This window comes from Capra hircus, chromosome 12, assembly GCF_001704415.2.
Source record: "Capra hircus breed San Clemente chromosome 12, ASM170441v1, whole genome shotgun sequence".
Classification (NCBI taxonomy): Eukaryota; Metazoa; Chordata; class Mammalia; order Artiodactyla; family Bovidae; genus Capra; species Capra hircus.
Window position 1 is genome coordinate 1,284,725 of NC_030819.1, and position 20,133 is coordinate 1,304,857.

Consider the following 20,133-nt stretch of genomic DNA (forward strand, 5'->3'; position numbering starts at 1 on the left):
TACACCAGACACTTTATGTTTCTTACAGGATTCAGTCCTTTTGACAACTAGCTGAGAGAGGGTTATAAGTTCATTTTGCAGAGAAGGAGAATAACACCTTGAAGAGCTAAAGATCTCAGCCAAGGTCACAGGTGAGGCCAAGGCCCCTCACCTCTGGGGGTGGGCAGGTGTCACCTGGGCTCTAAGCAGACGACTTAGAATGAAGCTCTGGGAGGGGACACCTGGCCCTCCTCCCCCACCACATGCAAAGTACAAATTCTGTACCTCGAAGGAGACAGGAGAACCTTCAGGAATAGAGTCTCAAGGGCAGATGAAGATGCGCTCGGGGACCACGTGATCAAGTCCACAGGAAGGACCTTCCCACAGCTGCATGGCCTCAGTGACTGCACAGATCAAGGGTTCTCTACCTTCATTCACTCATCTTTCAAAGTGATTTCCTTTGTAGACATCTGCCTGACAGGTCTGCCTGCTTAATCTCTGCTTGTATCGCTAATATATGCTTGTTCTACATGGAATTTTCCAAAGGACTCTGCCGGACAGATGCTTTCACTAGAGACGGTCAGACGCATGACTGACCATCACTGGGGGAGATCAAGTGTCATTCCATGAGGAACAGAGCTCCTTGAACAGTTCAGAGAGACAAGAGGCTGGAGAGGGTGTGCTGCCAATGTGATTTCAACAGGAAACAGGCTTCAAGTAAACCCTCTGTGACGCAAGAGTGCTGTTTTCTGTTTTTAACACTTGACTCTAAACAGTTACACTGAAATGTGTTGACTTTTGATCAGTATGTACACTCATTGCTTTAAACTGTTCAAACGATGATGAGCTGAGGTTGATGGTGTTAAAAAGACCTTTTTTTTTTAAAGTCAGGGATAGATGTGTTTCCATGAAATAGGCCACGATGCCCCCTCTCCTGGCCCCTTCCCTCCCCACACAGGCTGTTTTTGCAGCACTCAGGGTCAAACTCGCTCCCAGGCAGGACGTGACCCCAGAGGCCTCAGCCAGCCCTACGTGTCAAAAGATAAAACGCTTTGCAAAGAGAGAAATTCCTTAACTCTCTCAGAGAACAGAGGGATGAAAACTATCTTTCTTTTATCCATGGCTTTCCAAAAACTGCCTGTGCAAGCAAGCGAGTGGAGCGCGTTTCTGGTTTTATTGCCGCGCACTAGAAACTGGCAGGGCCTTTTAGAGGCAAGGGGGCCTGGGTGTACATTCTCTAGATGGTGAGCGAGTGGCAAACAGGCCCAGTGAGGAGTCCCAGGACCCTGGAGACAGCTGTCTAAGACTTGCTACTCAAACTGTGGTCCCTGAATCAGCAGCAGCGCATCACCTGGGAGTGGGTTAGAAATGCAGGGTCCCAGGCCCGGCCCAGACCACCGAGCGTGAATCTGCAGAGTCTGCCCAGCCCTGCTCTGGCCCGGCTCCTCCGACTCCAGCCGGGATCTCAGAGCAGCATTCCACGAGCTTTCTGTGGACTCCATGTCAGGGACCGACATTTCCAGGGGAGGGGGACTTCCCGGGCATGTCCCCTGCCCCCATCAGCCTCTCAATCCCGGGCCCAGTGGGGAGGCGGTCATGGGGCCAAGTTCAGGTATCACTTTGATTGATAAGCGGGGGTTTGAGTGATGCCCTCCTCCCAATCTATTGGACCGTGTGGTTGGTTCCCTTTCCACATTCTTAGCCTCGACAGAGCTTCCAGAAGCATAAAGGAGGCCATTAGCCAACCTTCTCTGCCCCGAAGGAAGAGCCCAGCTCAGCCCGCAGCCCTCGCTGGCCGACTGCGTGCCAGGAGACAGCTGGCACCCTGTCTTGCAGAGGAAGCATATTTTGCGTCAGTTTGCCTTTGCAGATAAGCCGACGTCTGTCCACCCCAGTAGTTTTCATGCAGCAGTTCAAATCGAGTGGAGCCGCCGAGAGGGGAGCGCGCGTCACGGCTGCAGGTGCACGCTTCTGACGGACGTGCCCTTGGCCCTGAGCTGGGTGACCTGTGCTGGGGTTCTGAGCAAAAAGTCCCCAAAACACTGGGCATCGGTTCTGACCAGGACTCCCGCCTCCCCCCGCCGTGCTGCACTCCTGTGGCGTCTGGCTGGGCTGTGAGTCAGATCCCAGCCCCCACGCTTGACCTGCACTGGGCACCAGGCACCCGTGACTATGTCCCCGCAGCACACGGGGCCCACGCTAAGGTTCGGCAGAGGGCAAGTGCCCCTTCCTTGGGAGTTTTCTTAGGCCCTCTGCCTGCGCCACCCCCCCACCCCACCTACGGGCTCAGAGGAGGCAGGTAAAGCCACGCTTTTGTCTGACTTCCCCTCTGCTTCCCTGAACCTCACTCGTGTAAACCCTGCGACTTGTCATTTCTGAGGAGCGAGTATTAGAGAGACATGGTCAACACCACTAACGTGCAAGAGGAAAAAAAGCCACAGCAAAATGGGTGCCAGGCAACCCACGGGCACCTTGTGCCAACATGCAATACGGTCCCCAGCAGGTGGCTGCTTCTGGGACCACCCCTTCCTCTGGGTGCTGGGTCACAGCCTCTTGACCGGTCCCACCCAGAGAGTGCAGAGGAGATGATCTGAGCAGCCAGCGAGCCTCAGATGAGCCTGTCTTTGGGCTCCTAAACAGTGATGTGGCCACAGGCCCTCAAACTCCACCCCAGAATTCCCGGGGATCAGCCTCGGGTTTTCACTGGACCCATACCCTTGTCCGTTCGCGTCTCTCAGAGCAAGAGACCCTCATTGCGGGCACAGAGCTTGGGCTCAAGCGTGCCAGAGACGGGGAGCCCGCAGGACTCACTCTATCCAGGAGTGATCAACATGGTCTGGAAACCAAGACCCACTTCCAGAGGGACACACTGAGCCACGCAGAAGGGGAAAGGCCAGTCTCAGAGACCCGAGTACAGAAGCTGGGCCCACGTGCTGCTTCTAAACTTGACATGAACCACTGAAACCCATCAGCCAACAAAACAGAACTGAACTGTAAAACAATGCCTAGAAAAGTACAGGAATATTATTCAGCCTCAAAAAGGAAGGAAATTCTGACACAGGCTGAAGCATGTCTGAAACGTCCAGACATTATGTTAAATGAGATCAGCCAGACACAACGAGACAAATACTCTATGACTCTACCAAAACAAGGTGCCTAAAACAAGCAAACTCAGAGAAATAGAGACTAGAGCTGGCCAGGGGCTGAGTGAGGGGAGGCAGGAAGGAGCTCCTGCTCAGTGGGACAGAGCTTTGCTTTGGGATGATGAAGAAAGTTCTGGAAATCAGGCAGACTGTGCAACAATCTAAATGCTCTCAAAGCTTCAGAACGGCACACTTGAAAATGGTTAAGATGGTAAATTTCACGTCATGTGTGTTTTTATCACAGTTCTAAACAAGCAGACAAGCAGCATAGGTTTGCACTAGACAGACACACAAGAGGCCTGTGGGCTCACTAATGAGAGCATTTACAAGAGCTTAGTTCACAAACACTACATGTGCAGTGTATGTGATGTATGAGTCACGTGTCAAGGTTTTGTTTATTTTTGGGAAATTTATCTAATTTTTAACATATGAAATGCTTAGCAAGAATGAAGAGCTAAGACAACTTTTCAACGTGAGGAGTTAAAAAAACAAAAAAACACCTCGTGGAGCCTGCCTTTTTCCTATGTTTACCCTTAGAGACTTTAGTTAATTAAACCCAAGGAGGAAGAAAAACCAACAGGAAGGCGAAAATGTCGGCAGAATAAACAGCCTTAGTCTTCTGTCCTCACTCACGAACTACAGAGGATCAAGAATTTGTCAAAGGAACTGTGAAAAGGAGACAGACAATTCTACAACTGGATGAAATGTAGGTATGGTGTGTGTGTGTGTGTGTGTGCGCGCGCACGCGCGTATGTTCAGAGACTCAGTCCTGTCTGAGTCTTTGCAACCCCATGGACTGTACCTGCCAGCCTCCTCTGTCCATGGGATTCTCTAGGCAAGAATACTGGAGTGGGTTGCCATGCCCTCCTCCAGGGGATCTTCCCGACCCGGGGATGGAACCTGCGTCTCCCGCACTGCAGGCGGGTTTTTTTTACCACTGACCTACCTGGGTGGGAAGCGCCGTACAGACGTATAGCCGCTCTTAAATAAATCTCCTTTCTTTTGGGACACTGCGCTGGCTTTGCTCTCACTTTAATGCACACAGAACGGGTGGCCCAGGTTTGACTCTGCTTGCGGAACAAGCCTTTCTAAATTTGAAGCATCACTGTGGTGCAGACATTCCCTATTCTGGAACTTCTAGACAGGAGTCAAGGCGCGTCTGAACTGCTTTTACTTCCTAATTAAGGAATTTTGGGTCTTAAAAAAAAATCCAGAGTGAGCATGACTAACCTTACTTCCTTCCCCCTCTGGAGTAAAGTAATTCATTTATTTCTAGAACATGACATTCCAATTTCTAGAGAACAAACCGCTCCCATTGAAAAGCAAAGAAATTCCTCGCCAATTACAGTGCAGGAGCTCAGGACCACCCACCGATCACAGTTCAGGGGCTGAGGCTCATCCACCAATCACAGCTCAGGAACTCAGGCTCACGGACCAATCACAGCTCAAGGGCTCAAATGCGGTGCCAATCCAATCACAAGGCAGAGCCAGGTCCAAGGAGCGGGTCACCAGTGGCCAGAGGGGCCTTGGACCTCATACAGCAGGCTGTGCTTCAGGGCCCAGCGCCTGGGTCTGCGACTGGCCGATGGCTGAGCTTCCGTTTTAATCAAGAACAGATCTGACAACTGTATTTCTCCCTGGAAGCCGCAGGAAATCCTTTAAGGCTTGGAAGGACTGCATCGTCTCAAGCCCCCAGGGCCTGTTCATCCTTTGTGACGATGGGAACCAGACCTGTTCCCTAACATCATTTCAAACACGGATGATTTCTGCCAAAATTGTCATTGTGGTTTTAAACTGTGCAGCATTTTAGAAATGGGAGGAAATTGAACGTGTTTGCTCTTTTGCAGTTTCACAAAAGCCAAGGCAGACAGCCCTCAGATCCCCGCACCGTGTGGCTTCAGGAGCACAGCGCATTTCTTTTTCAAGTCTCTGACATTTCGATGTTGATAAACAGACATAAAAACTGATATCCACACACACTGGCATAAGGTATACAAATCATTTCAGGCGGTTTGCTGTGAACATTCCTTGTTTTGCATCGGGAAGGGGAGGCTGGGCCATAAAGGCTGATGACTAAGATGAAGGAAATCCTGTCTGAGCTAAGACTGTCTTGGAGAGGAGGGGTGGGGCGGGGAGGGAAGCAGGCAAACCTGGTGGGGGCTGGTAGGAAAGGAAGGTGGCTTTCAGACAGGAAAGGAGAGAGTCTCAGGCCCGTATTTGGACGGTTCTGACAGTTAGGACCGTGACCAAGTAAGGAAGAAAAGGATGGGGGTGACCGTCCCTCTGGGACTTCTCGATGGACTCTTCCTGTCTGAGGCCCCCACGGGCCGCGCTCACCTGGGCGCTCAGGAGGAAATGGGCGGGTGTGTGTCCAGCTCACCTGACTGTGGGACCACAGCGTGAGCCAGCCCTGCTGATGCCTGTAGGTGAAGGCTGGGGGCAGCCTCTGCCCCTTAGAGGACCACATCCTCTCCTGAGGCCCTGGGTGTGTCTTCTGTGCCACGGTGCCAAACCAAGGCCTCTAGAGCTTTCCTGCTTTGTTAACTGATACTTGGATCTCAGAGTTCTTTGAACAACATGTTCTTTGTAAGTCTTTCCATTTGTTCTGGAAATAATTTAGTCACACCTTGACCTCACTTTAATTAAAATTAACATTCTTCGCTTGGCAGGTGCTTTTCAAACTTGGAAAATACAAACAGCCATCCAAAGGCTTTGGGAAGACACCCCGGCACCCATCTCACCAAGTGGACGCACACGCAGTGGGGCCCAGGGGCCCAGCTCAGGCTCCTGGCCTTTCAGCTGCTCCCCCCAGGCAGGGTCTCAGTGTCCCGCGTGCCCGTCTGGGCAGGGACGCTCCTCTCCTCCGCCCTCCGGGCCACATGCAGGGCACGTGTGCTGCAGCAGTGAGCCCACAGTAGCTCTTCTCCCCTCGAAAGTGGGGCCTCTGTGGGCTGCCCGCTCCCCCTGGACACTCCAGGTGGCATGTCTAACATACAAATTCCGTCAGACAGTCGGAAACGCCTACCCAAATGCATGTGTGTGCAAACACACACACACGTGCACATACTCAGAACACCCCCCTTCCACCGCTCTTGGCCTGTTCTCCTCGGGGACCCAGACCCGAGCCCACGAAGGACTGATGCACACGGCTTGTGAGTGGACATTATTCCTAGTCGAGTCAGGTCGTAAATGATCTCACCACGACTTGTGACATAGGTATCAACGTTCCTGTTTTATATTAATACAAAGAAAAGGAGACAGAGAAAGGAAAAGTGACCTTTTCTGGTCATGGGACTCAACCCAGATGCTGCGATGCTCTTTAACAGCCCACGCCTGCCTACATGTAGGTGCGTGGGAACTCCGGTGAAAACATTAGGGCAGAGACACAGTGGCCAGGCAGACCCCCTGCAGGGAGCCTGGCACCAGCCCAGGAAAAATGCAGTCTGGCATCAGGTGGCTGCTGTCCAGGGGCCCCTGCACAGCCACGATAATTTAGGAGGGTCTCTTACCCCCCGGGGTTTCAGTAAATCTCTCTCCATGTCAGGACTCCCAGCTTTCCGACAGGCTCTCCATCTGCTCTGAGAGGATGCTGTGTTCGCACGGCCCCGCCCTTGCATGGCTGCAGTACACTCATCTCCACTGCTTGGGATTTTGAAAAAGACCCGGAGAAGGAGGGTTTGGGGACTCTCTCCTGCTCGGCTCCCCCGCCCGCTCCCGTGTCCTCCTCCGAGGGGCTTTCCTCTTGCAGCCTTTCTAATCTCTGTCATCAGCGTTCACAAGCTGCTGGTCATCACACACACATGTCAGTCCCTCTGCAGAGGGACCCCAGAAAGATGCTCCCTAGAGGTCTGCCTGACGCCACCTATAGACAGTCACTCTCCTGCCCGGGGAGTGCTCCAAGGGCCGTGTGCGTGCGTGTGTGTGTGCACTCCTGCCCGGGGAGTGCTCCAAGGGCCGTGTGCATGCGTGCGTGTGTGTGTGCACTCCTGCCGGGGAGTGCTCAAGGGCGGTGGGTGGGGGGTGCACTCCGCTGGGGAGTGCTCCAAGGGCCGTGTGCGTGCGTGCGTGCGTGTGTGTGTGCACTCCTGCCCGGGGAGTGCTCCAAGGGCCGTGTGCGTGCGTGCGTGCGTGTGTGTGTGCACTCCTGCCCGGGGAGTGCTCCAAGGGCGGTGTGCGTGTGTGTGTGTGTGCACTCCTGCCTGGGGAGTGCTCCAAGGGCCGTGTGCGTGCGTGCGTGCGTGTGTGTGTGCACTCCTGCCCGGGGAGTGCTCCAAGGGCCGTGTGCGTGTGTGTGTGTGTGCGCACTCCTGCCCGGGGAGTGCTCCAAGGGCGGTGTGCGTGCGTGTGTGTGTGCGCGCGTGTTTGAGAGTGTGAGTGTTCTATGTTATTTCTCCCTCTCATTTCCATATCTGTCTACGCATCTCTACATGGGTTAGTTGCTCAGTCATGTCCGACCCTTTGAGACCCCAAGGACCGCAGCCCACCAGGCCCCTCTGTCCATGGAATCCTCCATGCAAAAATACTGAAGAGGGTAGCCATCCCCTTAGAAAGGGGACCTTCCTGACCCAGGGATTGAACCCGGGTCTCCTGCACTGCAGGCAGACTCTTCTCCGTCTGAGCCAGCAGGGAGGCCCATCTGTCCATCCGCTATCATCTACCTGTCCGTCTGTCATCTTTCAGTTCATCTATCATCCACCCGTGTGTCTATCTCTCCATCTCTGCCAATCCTCTATACACCTATAATCATTTACCATCTATCTATATTCCAAATCTGGAGAAGGAAATGGCAACCCACTCCACTATTCTTGCCTGGAGAATCCCATGGACACAGGAGTCTGGCGAGTCCCAGTCCACAGGGTCGCGAAGAGTCAGACACGACTGAGCAACTGACAGGTCACTTATGTTCCGTGTAGATAACAATGTATGCATGTACATATGCTGCCGCTGCTGCTGCTGAGTCGCTCAGCCGTGTCCGACTCTGTGTGACCCCGTGGACTGCAGCCCACCAGGCTCCTCCGTCCATGGGATTCTCCAGGCAAGAGCACTGGAGTGGGGTGCCATCGCCTTCTCCAAACATACATATGTGCATTTTACAAACCCAACATTTTGCATGTTTCTATCTCTCTCAGTCATCTATCTACCTATAATCATCTGCCTATATCCGAAGGCGATGGCACCCCACTCCAGTACTCTTGCCTGGAAAATCCCATGGACGGAGGCGTCTGGTGGGCTGCAGTCCATGGGGTCGCTAAGAGTCGGGCACGACTGAGTGACTTCACTTTCCCTTTTCACTTTCATGCACTGGAGAAGGAAATGGCAACCCACTCCAGTATTCTTGCCTGGAGAATCCCAGGGACGGGGGAGCCTGGCAGGCTGCTGTCTATGGGGTCGCACAGAATTGGACACGACTGAAGCGACTCAGCAGCAGCAGCATATGCCACGTAGATGACAACGTACGCAGGTAACATACGTATGTGCCTCTTACATATCCAACATTTTGCATATTTCGAGTGTGCACACATACACCCTGTGGCTCAGATCTGCTGGCCCAGCACCACGGTGAGAACAGGGTTAGGGAACCAGCCAGTCCTGGGCTTCACTCCTTATTGCCCTTGATAAGTGCCCTAACCTGTGTGCCTCAATCTGCACACCTGTTAGGAGGGGTGATCAGAACTGTGGGCTGGGATCCGTCTCTGGCACCAAACAGCTGTGTTCCTCCCGTGGGAGATTTTAGCTCCCCTGGGGTTCTGGAATGCTGGAAGCTTCCTTAGGGGCTCCTCTGTCATAAGTTGATCTCGGGGGAGTCCACAGAGACCCTCGTGGGGGACCCCTCCTTTCCTCCAACCGGGAGGCAGGGACAGGGTGGGGGCAGAGGCGGGGAGGGCTGTGGCCTGTCACCAGCATCCCTCCTTCCATCAGTCTGCAGTTTCTGCCCAGCATTGCTCATCAGCTTTCTTTTTTCCTAATGGACAAGCCAGAGTGGGGAGGCACCCAGGGAGCACGTGCCTTTGACCCTGTCCCCGAGCACAAGCCCTTCCCTCTGCTCACGGGGCCCACACCGCCGCACAAAGACAGACACACACGCAGAAGTGCTCGACATGCAGAAAAACACAGCATTATGTAATTCCCACCAGGTACCAGAAAATCAGCCTGTGTAATCCAACAACACAAATTCTTCCGTAATTCCCACATGGGAGATCACTGACCTGGGCAAAAGCAACAGAATAGGAATTTTAGGGGTGGGGCCGAAACAATCCCTCGGAAAAAATGCACATCTTTCACAGACAGATCAGCGGTTCCTTTATCAGCATGAACAGCTAGCTTCAGCCGGTGAGGGGCAGCATTTAATTGGGGGAAAAACCCACACGGAGAACAGCTGTATTTTAGCCTAGCCTTCCCTCGCTGCTCCGCGAGTGCTTCTCATCCAGTAGGTCTGTTTCAGTGCTTTCAACTCGCCGCCCCTTCACTCATGTCCGGAACCGACCCTTCACTGGGCGCCGACCACGTTTCGGGCCCTGGCTTGTACGATGCCAGGCGAATCAGACCTGGAGGAAAGATGCTGAGAGCCCAACGCCTTGGGTTGCGGTGTCTGTCACTCCAGTGGAGGTAACTACACGGGTCAAGACAAATGCTTAATGTCTACGGAGGTTACGGACGATGATTTAAAATCCTGGCTTTCTAATGGTAATTTGGGCGGGGGGCACTTTAATTAGACTCTGAAAAAGGTCATTTCCCAGGGACAGATGTTCCGGCTGGAGGTGGGATTCTGACATACACTACAAGGGGCCTCCGACTGGCCAGGGCAGGGTGTCCTTCACGTCACGGGGGCTTCAGGCTGCTGCAGGGAGAGACAGGGTGTGGCAAAAGCTTCAACACAGAGCTGGCCAGGGCTGCTCTGCTCCTGGGGGTGGTGACAGGGGCGAAGTGCAAGCTGACTGCCCCTGGCCACTGGCCATCCTTGCTCCTGGCCCGTGACTGCAGTAGCAGCTGTGGTCGCTTAATGACTGCTCCGAATTCCTCAGCCATGCAGGAGGCCTGTGTGGAAGGGGGCCTCGGGGACGCTGGACCTGCATCGCTGCTGTCCACCGAGTGTCCTAGATATGCAAGGAGGTGGGCGTGGGGCTCTCCTTTCCTCTACAGCCCCTGGGGACTCTGCCCTGACAAGCTGGTGAGCCAGAGGTGTGAGCATGGAAAGCCCTCCTGGAAACGACACTGTCCTGCAAACCCACTGTGCCATCCCGAACTCAGCAAACACCCCTGAAACCACGTTTCCCTCCACCCGCCTCCTCCCGCCAGACGGGCGAGAAGAGGGAGGCCATTGTAGCTCAGCCCTGAGGCCTCTTGGAGATGCCAAGCTATGGAAGCTCCAAGAAGACGCCTTTCCACCCCTTCCTGTTAAAGAACTCCACCCCCCGGGGGGACCAAAGCCCTTGCCCCTGGCAGGAGCCACTTCTGCTAGATTTCCGAAGATACAGAAGGGCCTTCTGTTTGCTTTCTCTATGAGAGCACAGCACAGGACATGACGCCCTCTCGCTGGTCCCTGGGGCACACTTGCTGCCTCTGCACCCGCTGCGCACCTGTCTGGATGAGGCACGCTTGGAGTGAGCGGTTCGTGACTTCTCAGTCAGCCCGTTCAGTCGCTCAGTCATGTCCAGCTCTTTGCCACCCCCTGGACTGCAGCATGCCAGGCTCCCCTGTCCATCACCATTTCCCGGAGCCTGTGCAAACTCGTGTCTGCAGGATTTTATTTTGAAATGAATGCTACTGGCCAAAAAGTTGCAAAGAGAGTTTGGAGTCCCCATTCAACCCTTCACCCAGACACACGGATGTCATGTCAACGTCTCACAGAACTTCAGCCCATTTGTGTCAAAACTAGAGGTTAACACGAGTGCATTCGCCAAATCACAGACTATCAGCATTGCCCCAGTTTTTCCTCCAGTGTCCTCTGTCTCTGCCCAGATCTGATTGAGGGCCCACGCTGTGCTGAGAGGAGCACCATCCTGACAGAAAACCCATGGCTTCAGAGGCAGCTCGTGGAGGACGGTGGGTCACACCCGAACAGGACACCCACTATGGGGTGGGGCGGGGATAGGAGACTCCAACAGGGAGACTGATCCAGGTGCCTGAGGGCTTAGGAGCCAGGGGGTGTGGCAGGGCTACAGGCCCGTCCTTTGGAATTCCCTCCCTGACCACATGCACTGGGCTGAAGAAACCCAGAAAGGCTCCCTAGACACCTTCTAGTCCTCTTTCGTGCGGGTGTGAGCTAACCCGCTTCACTCGGGTCCAACTCTTATGAGCTGTGGCCCCACCAGGCTCCTCTGTCCATGAGATTCTCTAGGCAAGAACACTGGAGTGGCTTGCCATGCCCTCCTCTAGGGGATCTTTGCCTAATCCTCTTTCATAGATAATCAGAAAAGGGAAAAAAGTCACAGACCCCTGGGGAGGTGATGAAACCAGGGTGAGTGAGTCAGTCAGGCTTGTCCCTGGAGAGTCTCGTTAAGGGTGGGAGCAGCCACCAGGGCGGGGCCAGGAGGTGGCCACAGATAATCTACGTCCTCTCACCGCAGCTAATCAGGTATCATTCACACAAGCTCCCCCCACCCCACCCCGGCCGCAGATAAGCAGCCCCGAGCAGCATATTACTGCAGCAGCCCAGATGCCTGCCCCAACAGCAACCCCTCTCCTGGGGTTAAGCTGGGAAGTGCAAGGGTCCAGCCTGGGGACGGGCCTGGGACAGCCGGGGGACCCCCGTCCTCAGCTCTGACTCTCCAACTGCCCAGGGTGACTGACCCCCAGGAGCATCCCAGCGCAGATACCAGCCCCGCCTCGCAATGTTCAGTGACTGGGCTCTGGGGTCACCCAGCCCGTTAGGAGCCATGCCCAGGTGGAGCTTGGTTGCCCCCCTCCCCCCAACTCTGCTGTGTGGTCCCTGGCCTCGAAGGCTGCCGACTCCTGCACAGAACCAGCCAAGGCCTGGGTCCACCGCTCACCCACCACCTTTCACGGTGATCCCACCAGGTGTGGCGGGAGGTTGACTTCACAGCCTCCTCTAAAGTCCTCTCATCCAGGGTTCTTAGCTCTTTTTCAGATTGAAAGTACCAGACATTCCAAAACCACCACCTTCCGAGCGCTGAGACCTTCATTACATCATCGCCATTGAAAGGGTTATCGCTGTTGCACTGGTATCTTCTGCTCACGCTTTCTCTATCATCTAATTGAAGCTGGCCACCTACTGTTCTTTCACCCTCTCCTCAGGAAGACAGGCCATGCTTGATTTTTATTATTTTAGTAAAATCCTTGTGTTCTGTTCTAGAACTTTTCACTTGAATCCACTTTCCCTGCCCTCCTCCCCCAACTCTGGTTCTAGGTACACCCACGGGCAGTGGGGAAGCCAGGGGCCCTCTGACCCCCTTGCACCCGCGTCTGCTCTGGGATGCTGTGACAACTCTCTCACGTTATCAACTGCAGCAGGCAGACAAGCCACGCAGAGAGGAGTGCTTTAAGACGCGCCAGAAAGCCGAGAATTTGCTTGATTTTCCATTGACAGAGGAGGGACCTTGCGATATTTCCTTTCTTCGGAGGCACTCAGGCTTTGAACAATAGGACTAGAGCTCCAGGAAACTCTAGGAAAGCCCTGCTCTCCAGGAGGCAAGCATGGGGAATGTGGGCCTTCCATTTGCCATAACTTATCGATAAGCCGATTGGAAGAAGAGAGAACCTGAAGGACAGATTCCTTCTCTTTCTCTTCTTTCCTTGGAGGGAGGGAAAGGCGTGGCAGTGTGCAGGAGCACCCAGAGAATTTTCCAGAGCCCGGAGCCCTGGGAGGCGCCTGGAAATCCAAGCTGATGGGCAGGCGGTCTGGAGCCTAGCACTTCCTGGGGCCCCACAGTGCCTGTGTGTCTGGCTCTCCTAGCTGGCCCCTGATACCTGGAGAATCTAAGGTCCCAGTTGGGGTCAGGAGGCCAGCCCAGCCCACAGCATGTTTGATCTCTGGGAAGGTCTTTGTTCTCTGGAATTCTCCCCTCCACCCCCAGAACCGCACAGGACTGCCTTCTTAGATCTGTAAGGCTGCCATCCCATCTCTGGAGATAAGAGGCAACAGTGATCTGTGGGGGCTCATGTGCCCAGGCAACCCATCTTCAAAGTCAGGGCTGGTGGTTGCTGAGGACTGGCCGCCTGCCGGGCACCCACGCCCCGGCCCCACCCACAGGCCAGGCAGCTGCAGGAATGGCGACAGAGGGCCGCCCCCCCCCCCCCCCCAGGGCGTGTGTGTCCCCCCTGGGCCCTGAGTGCAGGCTGCTGTGGGACCAAGGCCTTTCCTCCCGTTGGACACCAGGTTGAGTGGCCTCTCCCTTGCTCTGGGCTCCTGCTCTTCGGAGCAGAGCAGCAGAGGAGGCAGGAGCGACTTCCTTTCCCGGAAATCAGCCGGTGGGCTCTATTTGGCTCGTGTCCGTCCAGAGCAAGGAAACTTCGGCCAAGAGACCCAACTGCTGAAACTCAGTAGCTGACTTACAGTCTGATCCCGGGAAATCGAGCTGTGGGGAGGCACCTGGGTTCACACTCGCTGCTTACAGAGAGACACCGTGGGCAAGGTGTGCTTAAACTCTCAGTGCCTCTGTTTTCTAATCTGCAAAATGGGGATAATAAGAGTTACCTACTCAGCTAGCTGTGCTTTTCTGTGAGGCTCAGATGGATTAAGGTGCACAGGTCTGCTCATAGCAAGTATTCAGTAAATAATTAGCCATCCCATCTGCTAGCCATTTTCAGCTGCTTCTGCTACACAACTCTTCAAATTACGATCAGCAGCCAGTTTTACTAACTGACCTACTCTTGGGAAGACTCTGGCACAAATGGGCAAAGAAACAGGATTCTTGAGTGTGGCAGACAGAAGCTGGGCAGGAACTGGACTAGCCACAAGGGGGAAAGGATTTTTAATAAATACAGTTAAGGATTAAGGCACTATTGTAAGAGTAACAGTAATTAAAGCCAGTGGTCAATAAGAAGATAGTTAAGTGGAAAGTCTATTGTTGAACATTGCAAACGCCATGCCTGTTGAATAATATGTAGCGATATGTCTCTAGTAAAATGACCCAGAAGTCTCTGTGTTTCAGAGTCTAAAGCAAAGGAAAACGAAATGAACCTGCAAGGGACTCCAATGCGTTCCAACCCAATACTCTAACTCAGTGGCTCCTAAACTAGCACCAAGTGGGAATGCAGGCACCCAGGCTCCACCCCAGAAAGTCTGATCAGGAGATCTGAGATGTGGACCAGAGTTCTGAATTTTTAACCAGCCTTTCCGGGTGCATGTAAGGGTCTAAGGACTGTGCTCTGAGAAGCACTGCTAGGCAATAAACCCTCTGGGCCCCGTCGCAGGGCCAGGCAGCAGGGACTCAGGTGGGTTTGCAGTGTCTCAGAGGTGTTAGGGCAAGGCACAGAGGCGCTCTGCGTCCCACAAGCCGGGGGATGTCCTCTTCCTGCTGAGGATGAGGGAACCCGGCTCGGGATTGAGGAGATCAGGGCAGAGCTGCCTTTCTTTCCCAGGTCTTCTGACATGGGCGCTTCCCACATGTTGCTAGCACTAAAGAACCTGCCTGCCACGTGGGTTCCATTTCTGGGAAGATCCCCTGGAGAAGGGAATGGCAACCCACTCCAGGATTCTTGCCCGGAGAAGCTCACAGACAGATGAGCCTGGGGGGCTGCAGTCCGTGGGGTGGTGCGCACGCGTGCGCGCACACACACGCACACACACACGCACACACATTTCTGACACAGAGCCCTTTCTGCCAATTTTAGACTCAGTCCCAGGTAAGATTCTCGTCATCCTCTGGAAGGAAAACGCTCACGTTTACGAAAGTGGTTAAAGGGCACAAAGTGGTGTGGGGGAGAGAGCAGGGCAGTGCACGCCAGGCGGGACAGGGCGTCTCCTTTGCAGGGGCCACCTGCTCCTTCTCTGAGCGTGTGTGTGTGTGTGCGCGCGCGCGTGCGTGTGTGTATCGCCCCCACTCCCAACTCTGAGCCAAGTCTTGCATGTCGTGTGTGCATGAGGATTCATAAGGGTCGATGGGCTGGTTCAAATGTCTAGTCTCTGATCTCAAATCTGGGACGTGTGGAAAGGAACGAGACACAGCCTGAGCTGGAAGGAAACTGGCCTGGAACCCTCTAGTCAAAGTCTGCCAAGTTCTCTTCTGACTCCCAGTCTGGGCCCTGACCTGGAGGCGAAGATGGCAGAAAGGTGAGGCTCCAGGTTCCTCCCCTGGCTGGACAGCGCTTCCTCGCTCTCAGCCTGCAAAAATCCTCGGTTGTGTCACATGAGGACGGAAAAATGTGGAAATAACAGAATTCAAACCAAGCCATGAACACAGCTCTCCACTACCCAGAGTGGGGATGCCGGGGGCGGGGCGGCTCAGGGGAGCCCCCTGGACACCAGGTGCCCCGATATTCCAGCAGACAGAGGAAGAGAGGGGAATCCAGGACCCCGGTAAGTCTCCTCTATTTTCAGTCCCACCTTAAACGTCTGGGTCCTCAACTGAAAGCAATCAGCAGCCCTGCGAAAGCCCAGCCACACCACACGGAGCTCAAGCGAAGCGGCTCCTGTGATAGGGTACAACGTCCCACAGTGCAGTCACGGTGCGGGAACGATGCTCACAGAGTCATTTCGAAAGGCAGGGCTTGTGGGGAGGCACTCAGGAGACAGGGTCCCTGGTGGGAGCTTTAACCGCCCCACCTTGGCTCGTCCCTGGCCAGGGCGCATCTTGCAAGACGGTACTTCCTGCCATGGTCACCTCTCCCAGTTTACAGGAGTACCAAGCCCCAGGTCCTCCTGGCAGCCCCCCCCCCGCCCCCCAGCCCCTCATTCAAAAGGACAAGAACGCTCTGCCAAGGGCAGGACCCCACACCAGTTTCTAATGCCACACAGGCCATTCTCCTCCCAAGCCTGGTGCCTGGGAACCACGTGTCTGACTGCCTAGAGACTCTAAGGCCCAGCTTTGCTTCTAACCACCGGCTTTGCTCAAAGGAGGGGAAAGGATGCGGCGGGTCATGTTTTTAATTATTGGTTCCCAAGGCTGAGTCGACGCTGGTTAATGCACAGGATTGAAGGGGAACCCAAGGGAAGGCAAACCAGAGTCGTCGGGGAAGGCGAACTTTCTCAAAGCCTGGGCTTGGTACCAGCTGCCCAGGACACACAAGCACACAAGGGGCGCAGGCGCGTGTACACACGCACACACAGACACACAGGCCCACGCTCAGGTGAGCACGCACAGCTACCTTCTGGCAAGGCTACTCGGCGACCCGACCAAGTGCCGAGACGGTGACCCAAGAGCCAAGATTCTCTCCGGCTCGCCAGTCAGCCCAGAACGAGAGTCAGGACTTACCGCTAGGACGCTCTGGGCCAGCAGCCCCACGGTCACGGCCCCCAGCAGCAGCCACCTGGGTGGGAGAGGAAGAGCGCCGTGAGTGCGTGGCCCCGGCGTGGCAGTTCCTAAAAGGACGCGCGCGCGGGGCTCAGGGGCCGGGCAGAAAGTCGCTTACCGCCGTAGGGCTGGGCGCGCCGCGGCGCGCAGCTCTCTGTCCATGCTCTCAGTCCGGCCCCTCTGGGCTCCGATCGGTCCCTATGAGCCTGGAAGGCGAGACAAAGAGGGCTTAGCCTGGCCGGGGAGGGGGCATCCCCGCCGCCCGCCTCCGATCGCAAGACTGGGGAAAGCGGGGTGCCGCCCCGCGACCCCGCCGGGGAGAGGGGAGCCTGCCCCCCTAGGCCCGGGTTGGGGCCGCTCCGCAGCGGCCGCCCCATCGCCTCTCCCCTGCCCGCTCCAAGAGCCGAGCGTGCATCCCCGGCGGCACGGGGCGCCCGCGTCTCTGCCCTCCGGCGGGTCCCGGCGTCTCGGGGCCGCTCTCACCTCGGGCCTGGCCTCAGCGGCGGCGGTCCGCGCGCATCCGCCCTCCGGCAGCGCCGAGGGCGGCAGGAGGGGCGCGATCGCCCTGCGGCGCCGGCCTCGGGCCCGCGCGTCTGCCCTCGGAGCTCCGCCGGGTCGGCGAGCGCGGGGCGCGCGGCGGGCGGCGGCGGCGGCGGGTGCCGAGCGCAGAGCCCTGCGTCCCGGCGCGCGGCGGCCACAGTCGCCCGGCCGCGCGCTCGGCGGCCTCTTACCCGCGCCGCAGGGTCCACCCCCTTTGAGGCGTTGCCCGCCCCCGCCGCCGAGGGGAGGGGCAGCGCCAACAAATTGGGGAGCTCGCCTGGCCGCGCTCAGGTCTCCGCCGCGAGCCGCCGCGCCCGGGACGGTGCGCCGCGCTCGAGCCCCGGCCCTGGCAGAGTGAGCCGCCCGCCGCCGCCCGCGAGAGCCCGGCCGCCGGCCCTGCCGTCCCTCGCCGCCCCGCGCCGGTCCCCGCCGCCCCGGGCTCGCCGCCATGGGGCCCCGGCTCGGCGCGTGGCTGCTGCTGGGGCTCGCCGCGCTCCTGCTCCACGAGGAGAGCAGCCGGGCCGCCGCGAAGGTGAGTCCCGGCCGGCTGCGCTGCCGGCGTCCCGCCCCGCGCCCCGGCGCCCCGCGCGGCCCCTTTGTCCCCGGCCGGAGCCGCCCTCCGGGCCCGGGAGTCGCGCGCGCGCGCGCCGCCGCCGCCGGGAGCACTCTCCCGGCCGGCCCCCGCCGGGGACCCCCGCGGGCGGCGATGGCGCGCGCCTTAGGGAGCCGCCTTTGTTGTGGGCTGGGTAGGGGCGAGTCAGGGGACTCCTCGGGAGGGGAGCGAGAGGCCGGAGCTTGGTGCACCCCGCGCGGCGTGAGGGTAGCCGGGAGTCCGCGGGACTTGAACTCACACCTCGGGCTCGCCTGGCCGCCAGGCGCCCTCACCTGCGCCGGGCGCCCGAGGGGGCCGGGGCGGGAGGGGTGGACACGCGCGCCCCGTCCTGTTCGGAGCCCCACACATGTGCCCGGGCGTCGCTCTGGGCGTGTTTCTCTGGAGCTTTGGAGACTCTGGTGGTTGATGCTGAACAGTCCTGGGCCCTTTGCCTGGAAACAGCTGTCTTCTCGCTTTCCCACGACTTTGCTGTCGCCGAAGCACGCTAAGGAGCAGCGGCGGGCCTTTCTGTCCTCCAGCTTTCAAACGCTTCCAAACTCCACTCTATGAGTGTTATTAATACAGCAAAAAAAAGAAAAAAAAATTATAACCACGTTATGTCTGAGTGTGAAACCAAAACGAAACTCCGTCTATTGTTCTGTGCAGAGATTGTTTTGCTAGTTTTCGTTTCCTCGGGCTGTGTGTTTGCCCACAAAGGATCTGGGACTGAGGCTTGCAGGAGTGGAGGCGTCTAGCGTTGGACGATCCCTGATGTGCCGCTGCCCTTTACTTTTCTTCCTTCCCCCGAGACCTCACGCTGTTCCCCACCCAGGGGAACCAGGGTGTTCACAGACTTGCGGACAGAACCCCAGGAAGGTGTGGCTTCTACACGCATTTTGCCCCCCCCCCCTCAGCTATTTAAAAATGATGTTGCTGCTTTTGGCATTTCCCACTTACTCTTTAACTGTTTCACATAATTTAGCTCTCAGGTTTTTTTTTTTCCCTTCTCTTAAGGAAGAATGAAGCTCACTGACTTGAGTATATATAAGTGATGACCTGTTACTTGCCGGAATGAACTGACAGTATGCATACATACCTTGGGACTGAGTCTGGCTCTTGGCTGGCTGCTGTCATTGGGTAGGGAACAACACCAGCGGTTAGCTTCAGATTTTTTTCTTGCAGCCCAGAGGCCAGCCAGCACCCTAGTCGGTTATTGAAACGCTCTCTGGTCATGATGACAAAATACTTCAACAGAGGCAGCTCTTGAACTCTTTATTTGGGTCTAGAGCTTCTGACGCAAAGATTTCACACTTGCAAGGAGAGGTGGCAGGGAAATGAGAGAAGTTCTCTGTTTGGAATGTGAAGCTCTGTTCGCACTTGAGTTTCCCTATTGATGATATTAGCAAAGCCAAGTCCACTGTAAGAGCCGGCTTTTTAATCAGCCTCCAGTGTGAAGCAGGAGCCACTCAGTGAGTGGGAAACCAAGCTCATTACTGTTGAGTTTGGGATTATTTTACTTTCCTTGAATTTTTCTTAAAGCCCAAGTGCATGGTTTTGCATTATCTCTCACATCTCATGTTACGTTTTAAGACATCTGGCAGCTGCACACCCCCTGATCACCAGTTAACTCCATGGGTCTTATCAGTTTGCCATATTTTTTTCCCTGGTTTAACCAAGAGAGAGAAAATGTATTAATATGCAAATGGCTTATCTCTGTATGAGAAAATCCATTTAAAAATAATATCTGGCTAATTTTAAAATTGGTCTCACTTTTCATGCCATCAGTAACTTTTTTTTTTTTTAAACTTACCTCCTTCTAAAATCAACTGTTAGGGGTACCTAATAGTTGTATAATTTCCATATTGATTTGAGCAAAATATCATTTAAAAATGCATTTCTAATGATAAGATGCTGCCTGCCCTAACCCTAACCCTAACCCTAATTCAGAAGCCAGTAAAATTGATTCTTGGATTGTCTGCTTCCCTGGAGTATCTGAACCTCTGTTACCTGCACTGGTACACACAAACACCACCTACTGTGTGTCAGGCACAGGCTGCCCTTGCTGTTATTATTACGCACAAGAAAGGTGTTTGGTTTTATGTTGGATCCTATGTGCTGTGGCCATACTGTTCATTTACTAGTGGGCAGGTTTCCTAAGTCAGGGATTTTTTTTTTTTCTCATCACCACACTTCTCCTTAACTTTTCTTTCTTGAGCAAGAATGGAGCAATAAGATGCAGACCCAAGAGAAAAATCTGCCCATAAAGTTATGATTGAGGGTCCTCTGTTCTGAGTCATGCAGTCAGGAGCTGAATAAATCCTTCTTTCCTTCGCCCCCTTTCCGACTGGTCTGTGTGATGCTTCTTGACAGATTACTTCTCAGGATCAGACATGTGAACTTCCCCCAAAGCGTGGTGATGCCCGCCTAGGGTGCTGGCATCTCTAGACCATTAGTCACTCTTCTGGGA

The 20,133-nt window shown here is 55.4% G+C and overlaps 2 protein-coding genes across 2 annotated transcripts in view; one reads left to right on the forward strand and one right to left on the reverse strand.

Annotated features, from left to right (window-relative positions):
• The window catches only part of COL4A2 (collagen type IV alpha 2 chain), a 156,894-nt gene extending 139,636 nt beyond the window's left edge, over positions 1–17,258 (reverse strand). The window contains exons 1-3 of the mRNA XM_018056363.1: positions 17,018–17,258; positions 16,653–16,740; positions 16,496–16,550 (exon numbers count right to left, since the gene is read on the reverse strand). Of these exons, the coding sequence (XP_017911852.1) occupies positions 16,496–16,550; positions 16,653–16,696 (99 nt within the window). The 5' untranslated portion in view covers positions 16,697–16,740; positions 17,018–17,258. The remainder of the gene's footprint in view (positions 1–16,495; positions 16,551–16,652; positions 16,741–17,017) is intronic.
• COL4A1 (collagen type IV alpha 1 chain) overlaps positions 17,369–20,133 on the forward strand; it is a 129,936-nt gene continuing 127,171 nt past the window's right edge. Inside the window, 1 exon segment of the mRNA XM_018056364.1 lies at positions 17,369–17,606. Coding sequence (XP_017911853.1) covers positions 17,523–17,606 — 84 coding nt within the window. The 5' untranslated portion in view covers positions 17,369–17,522.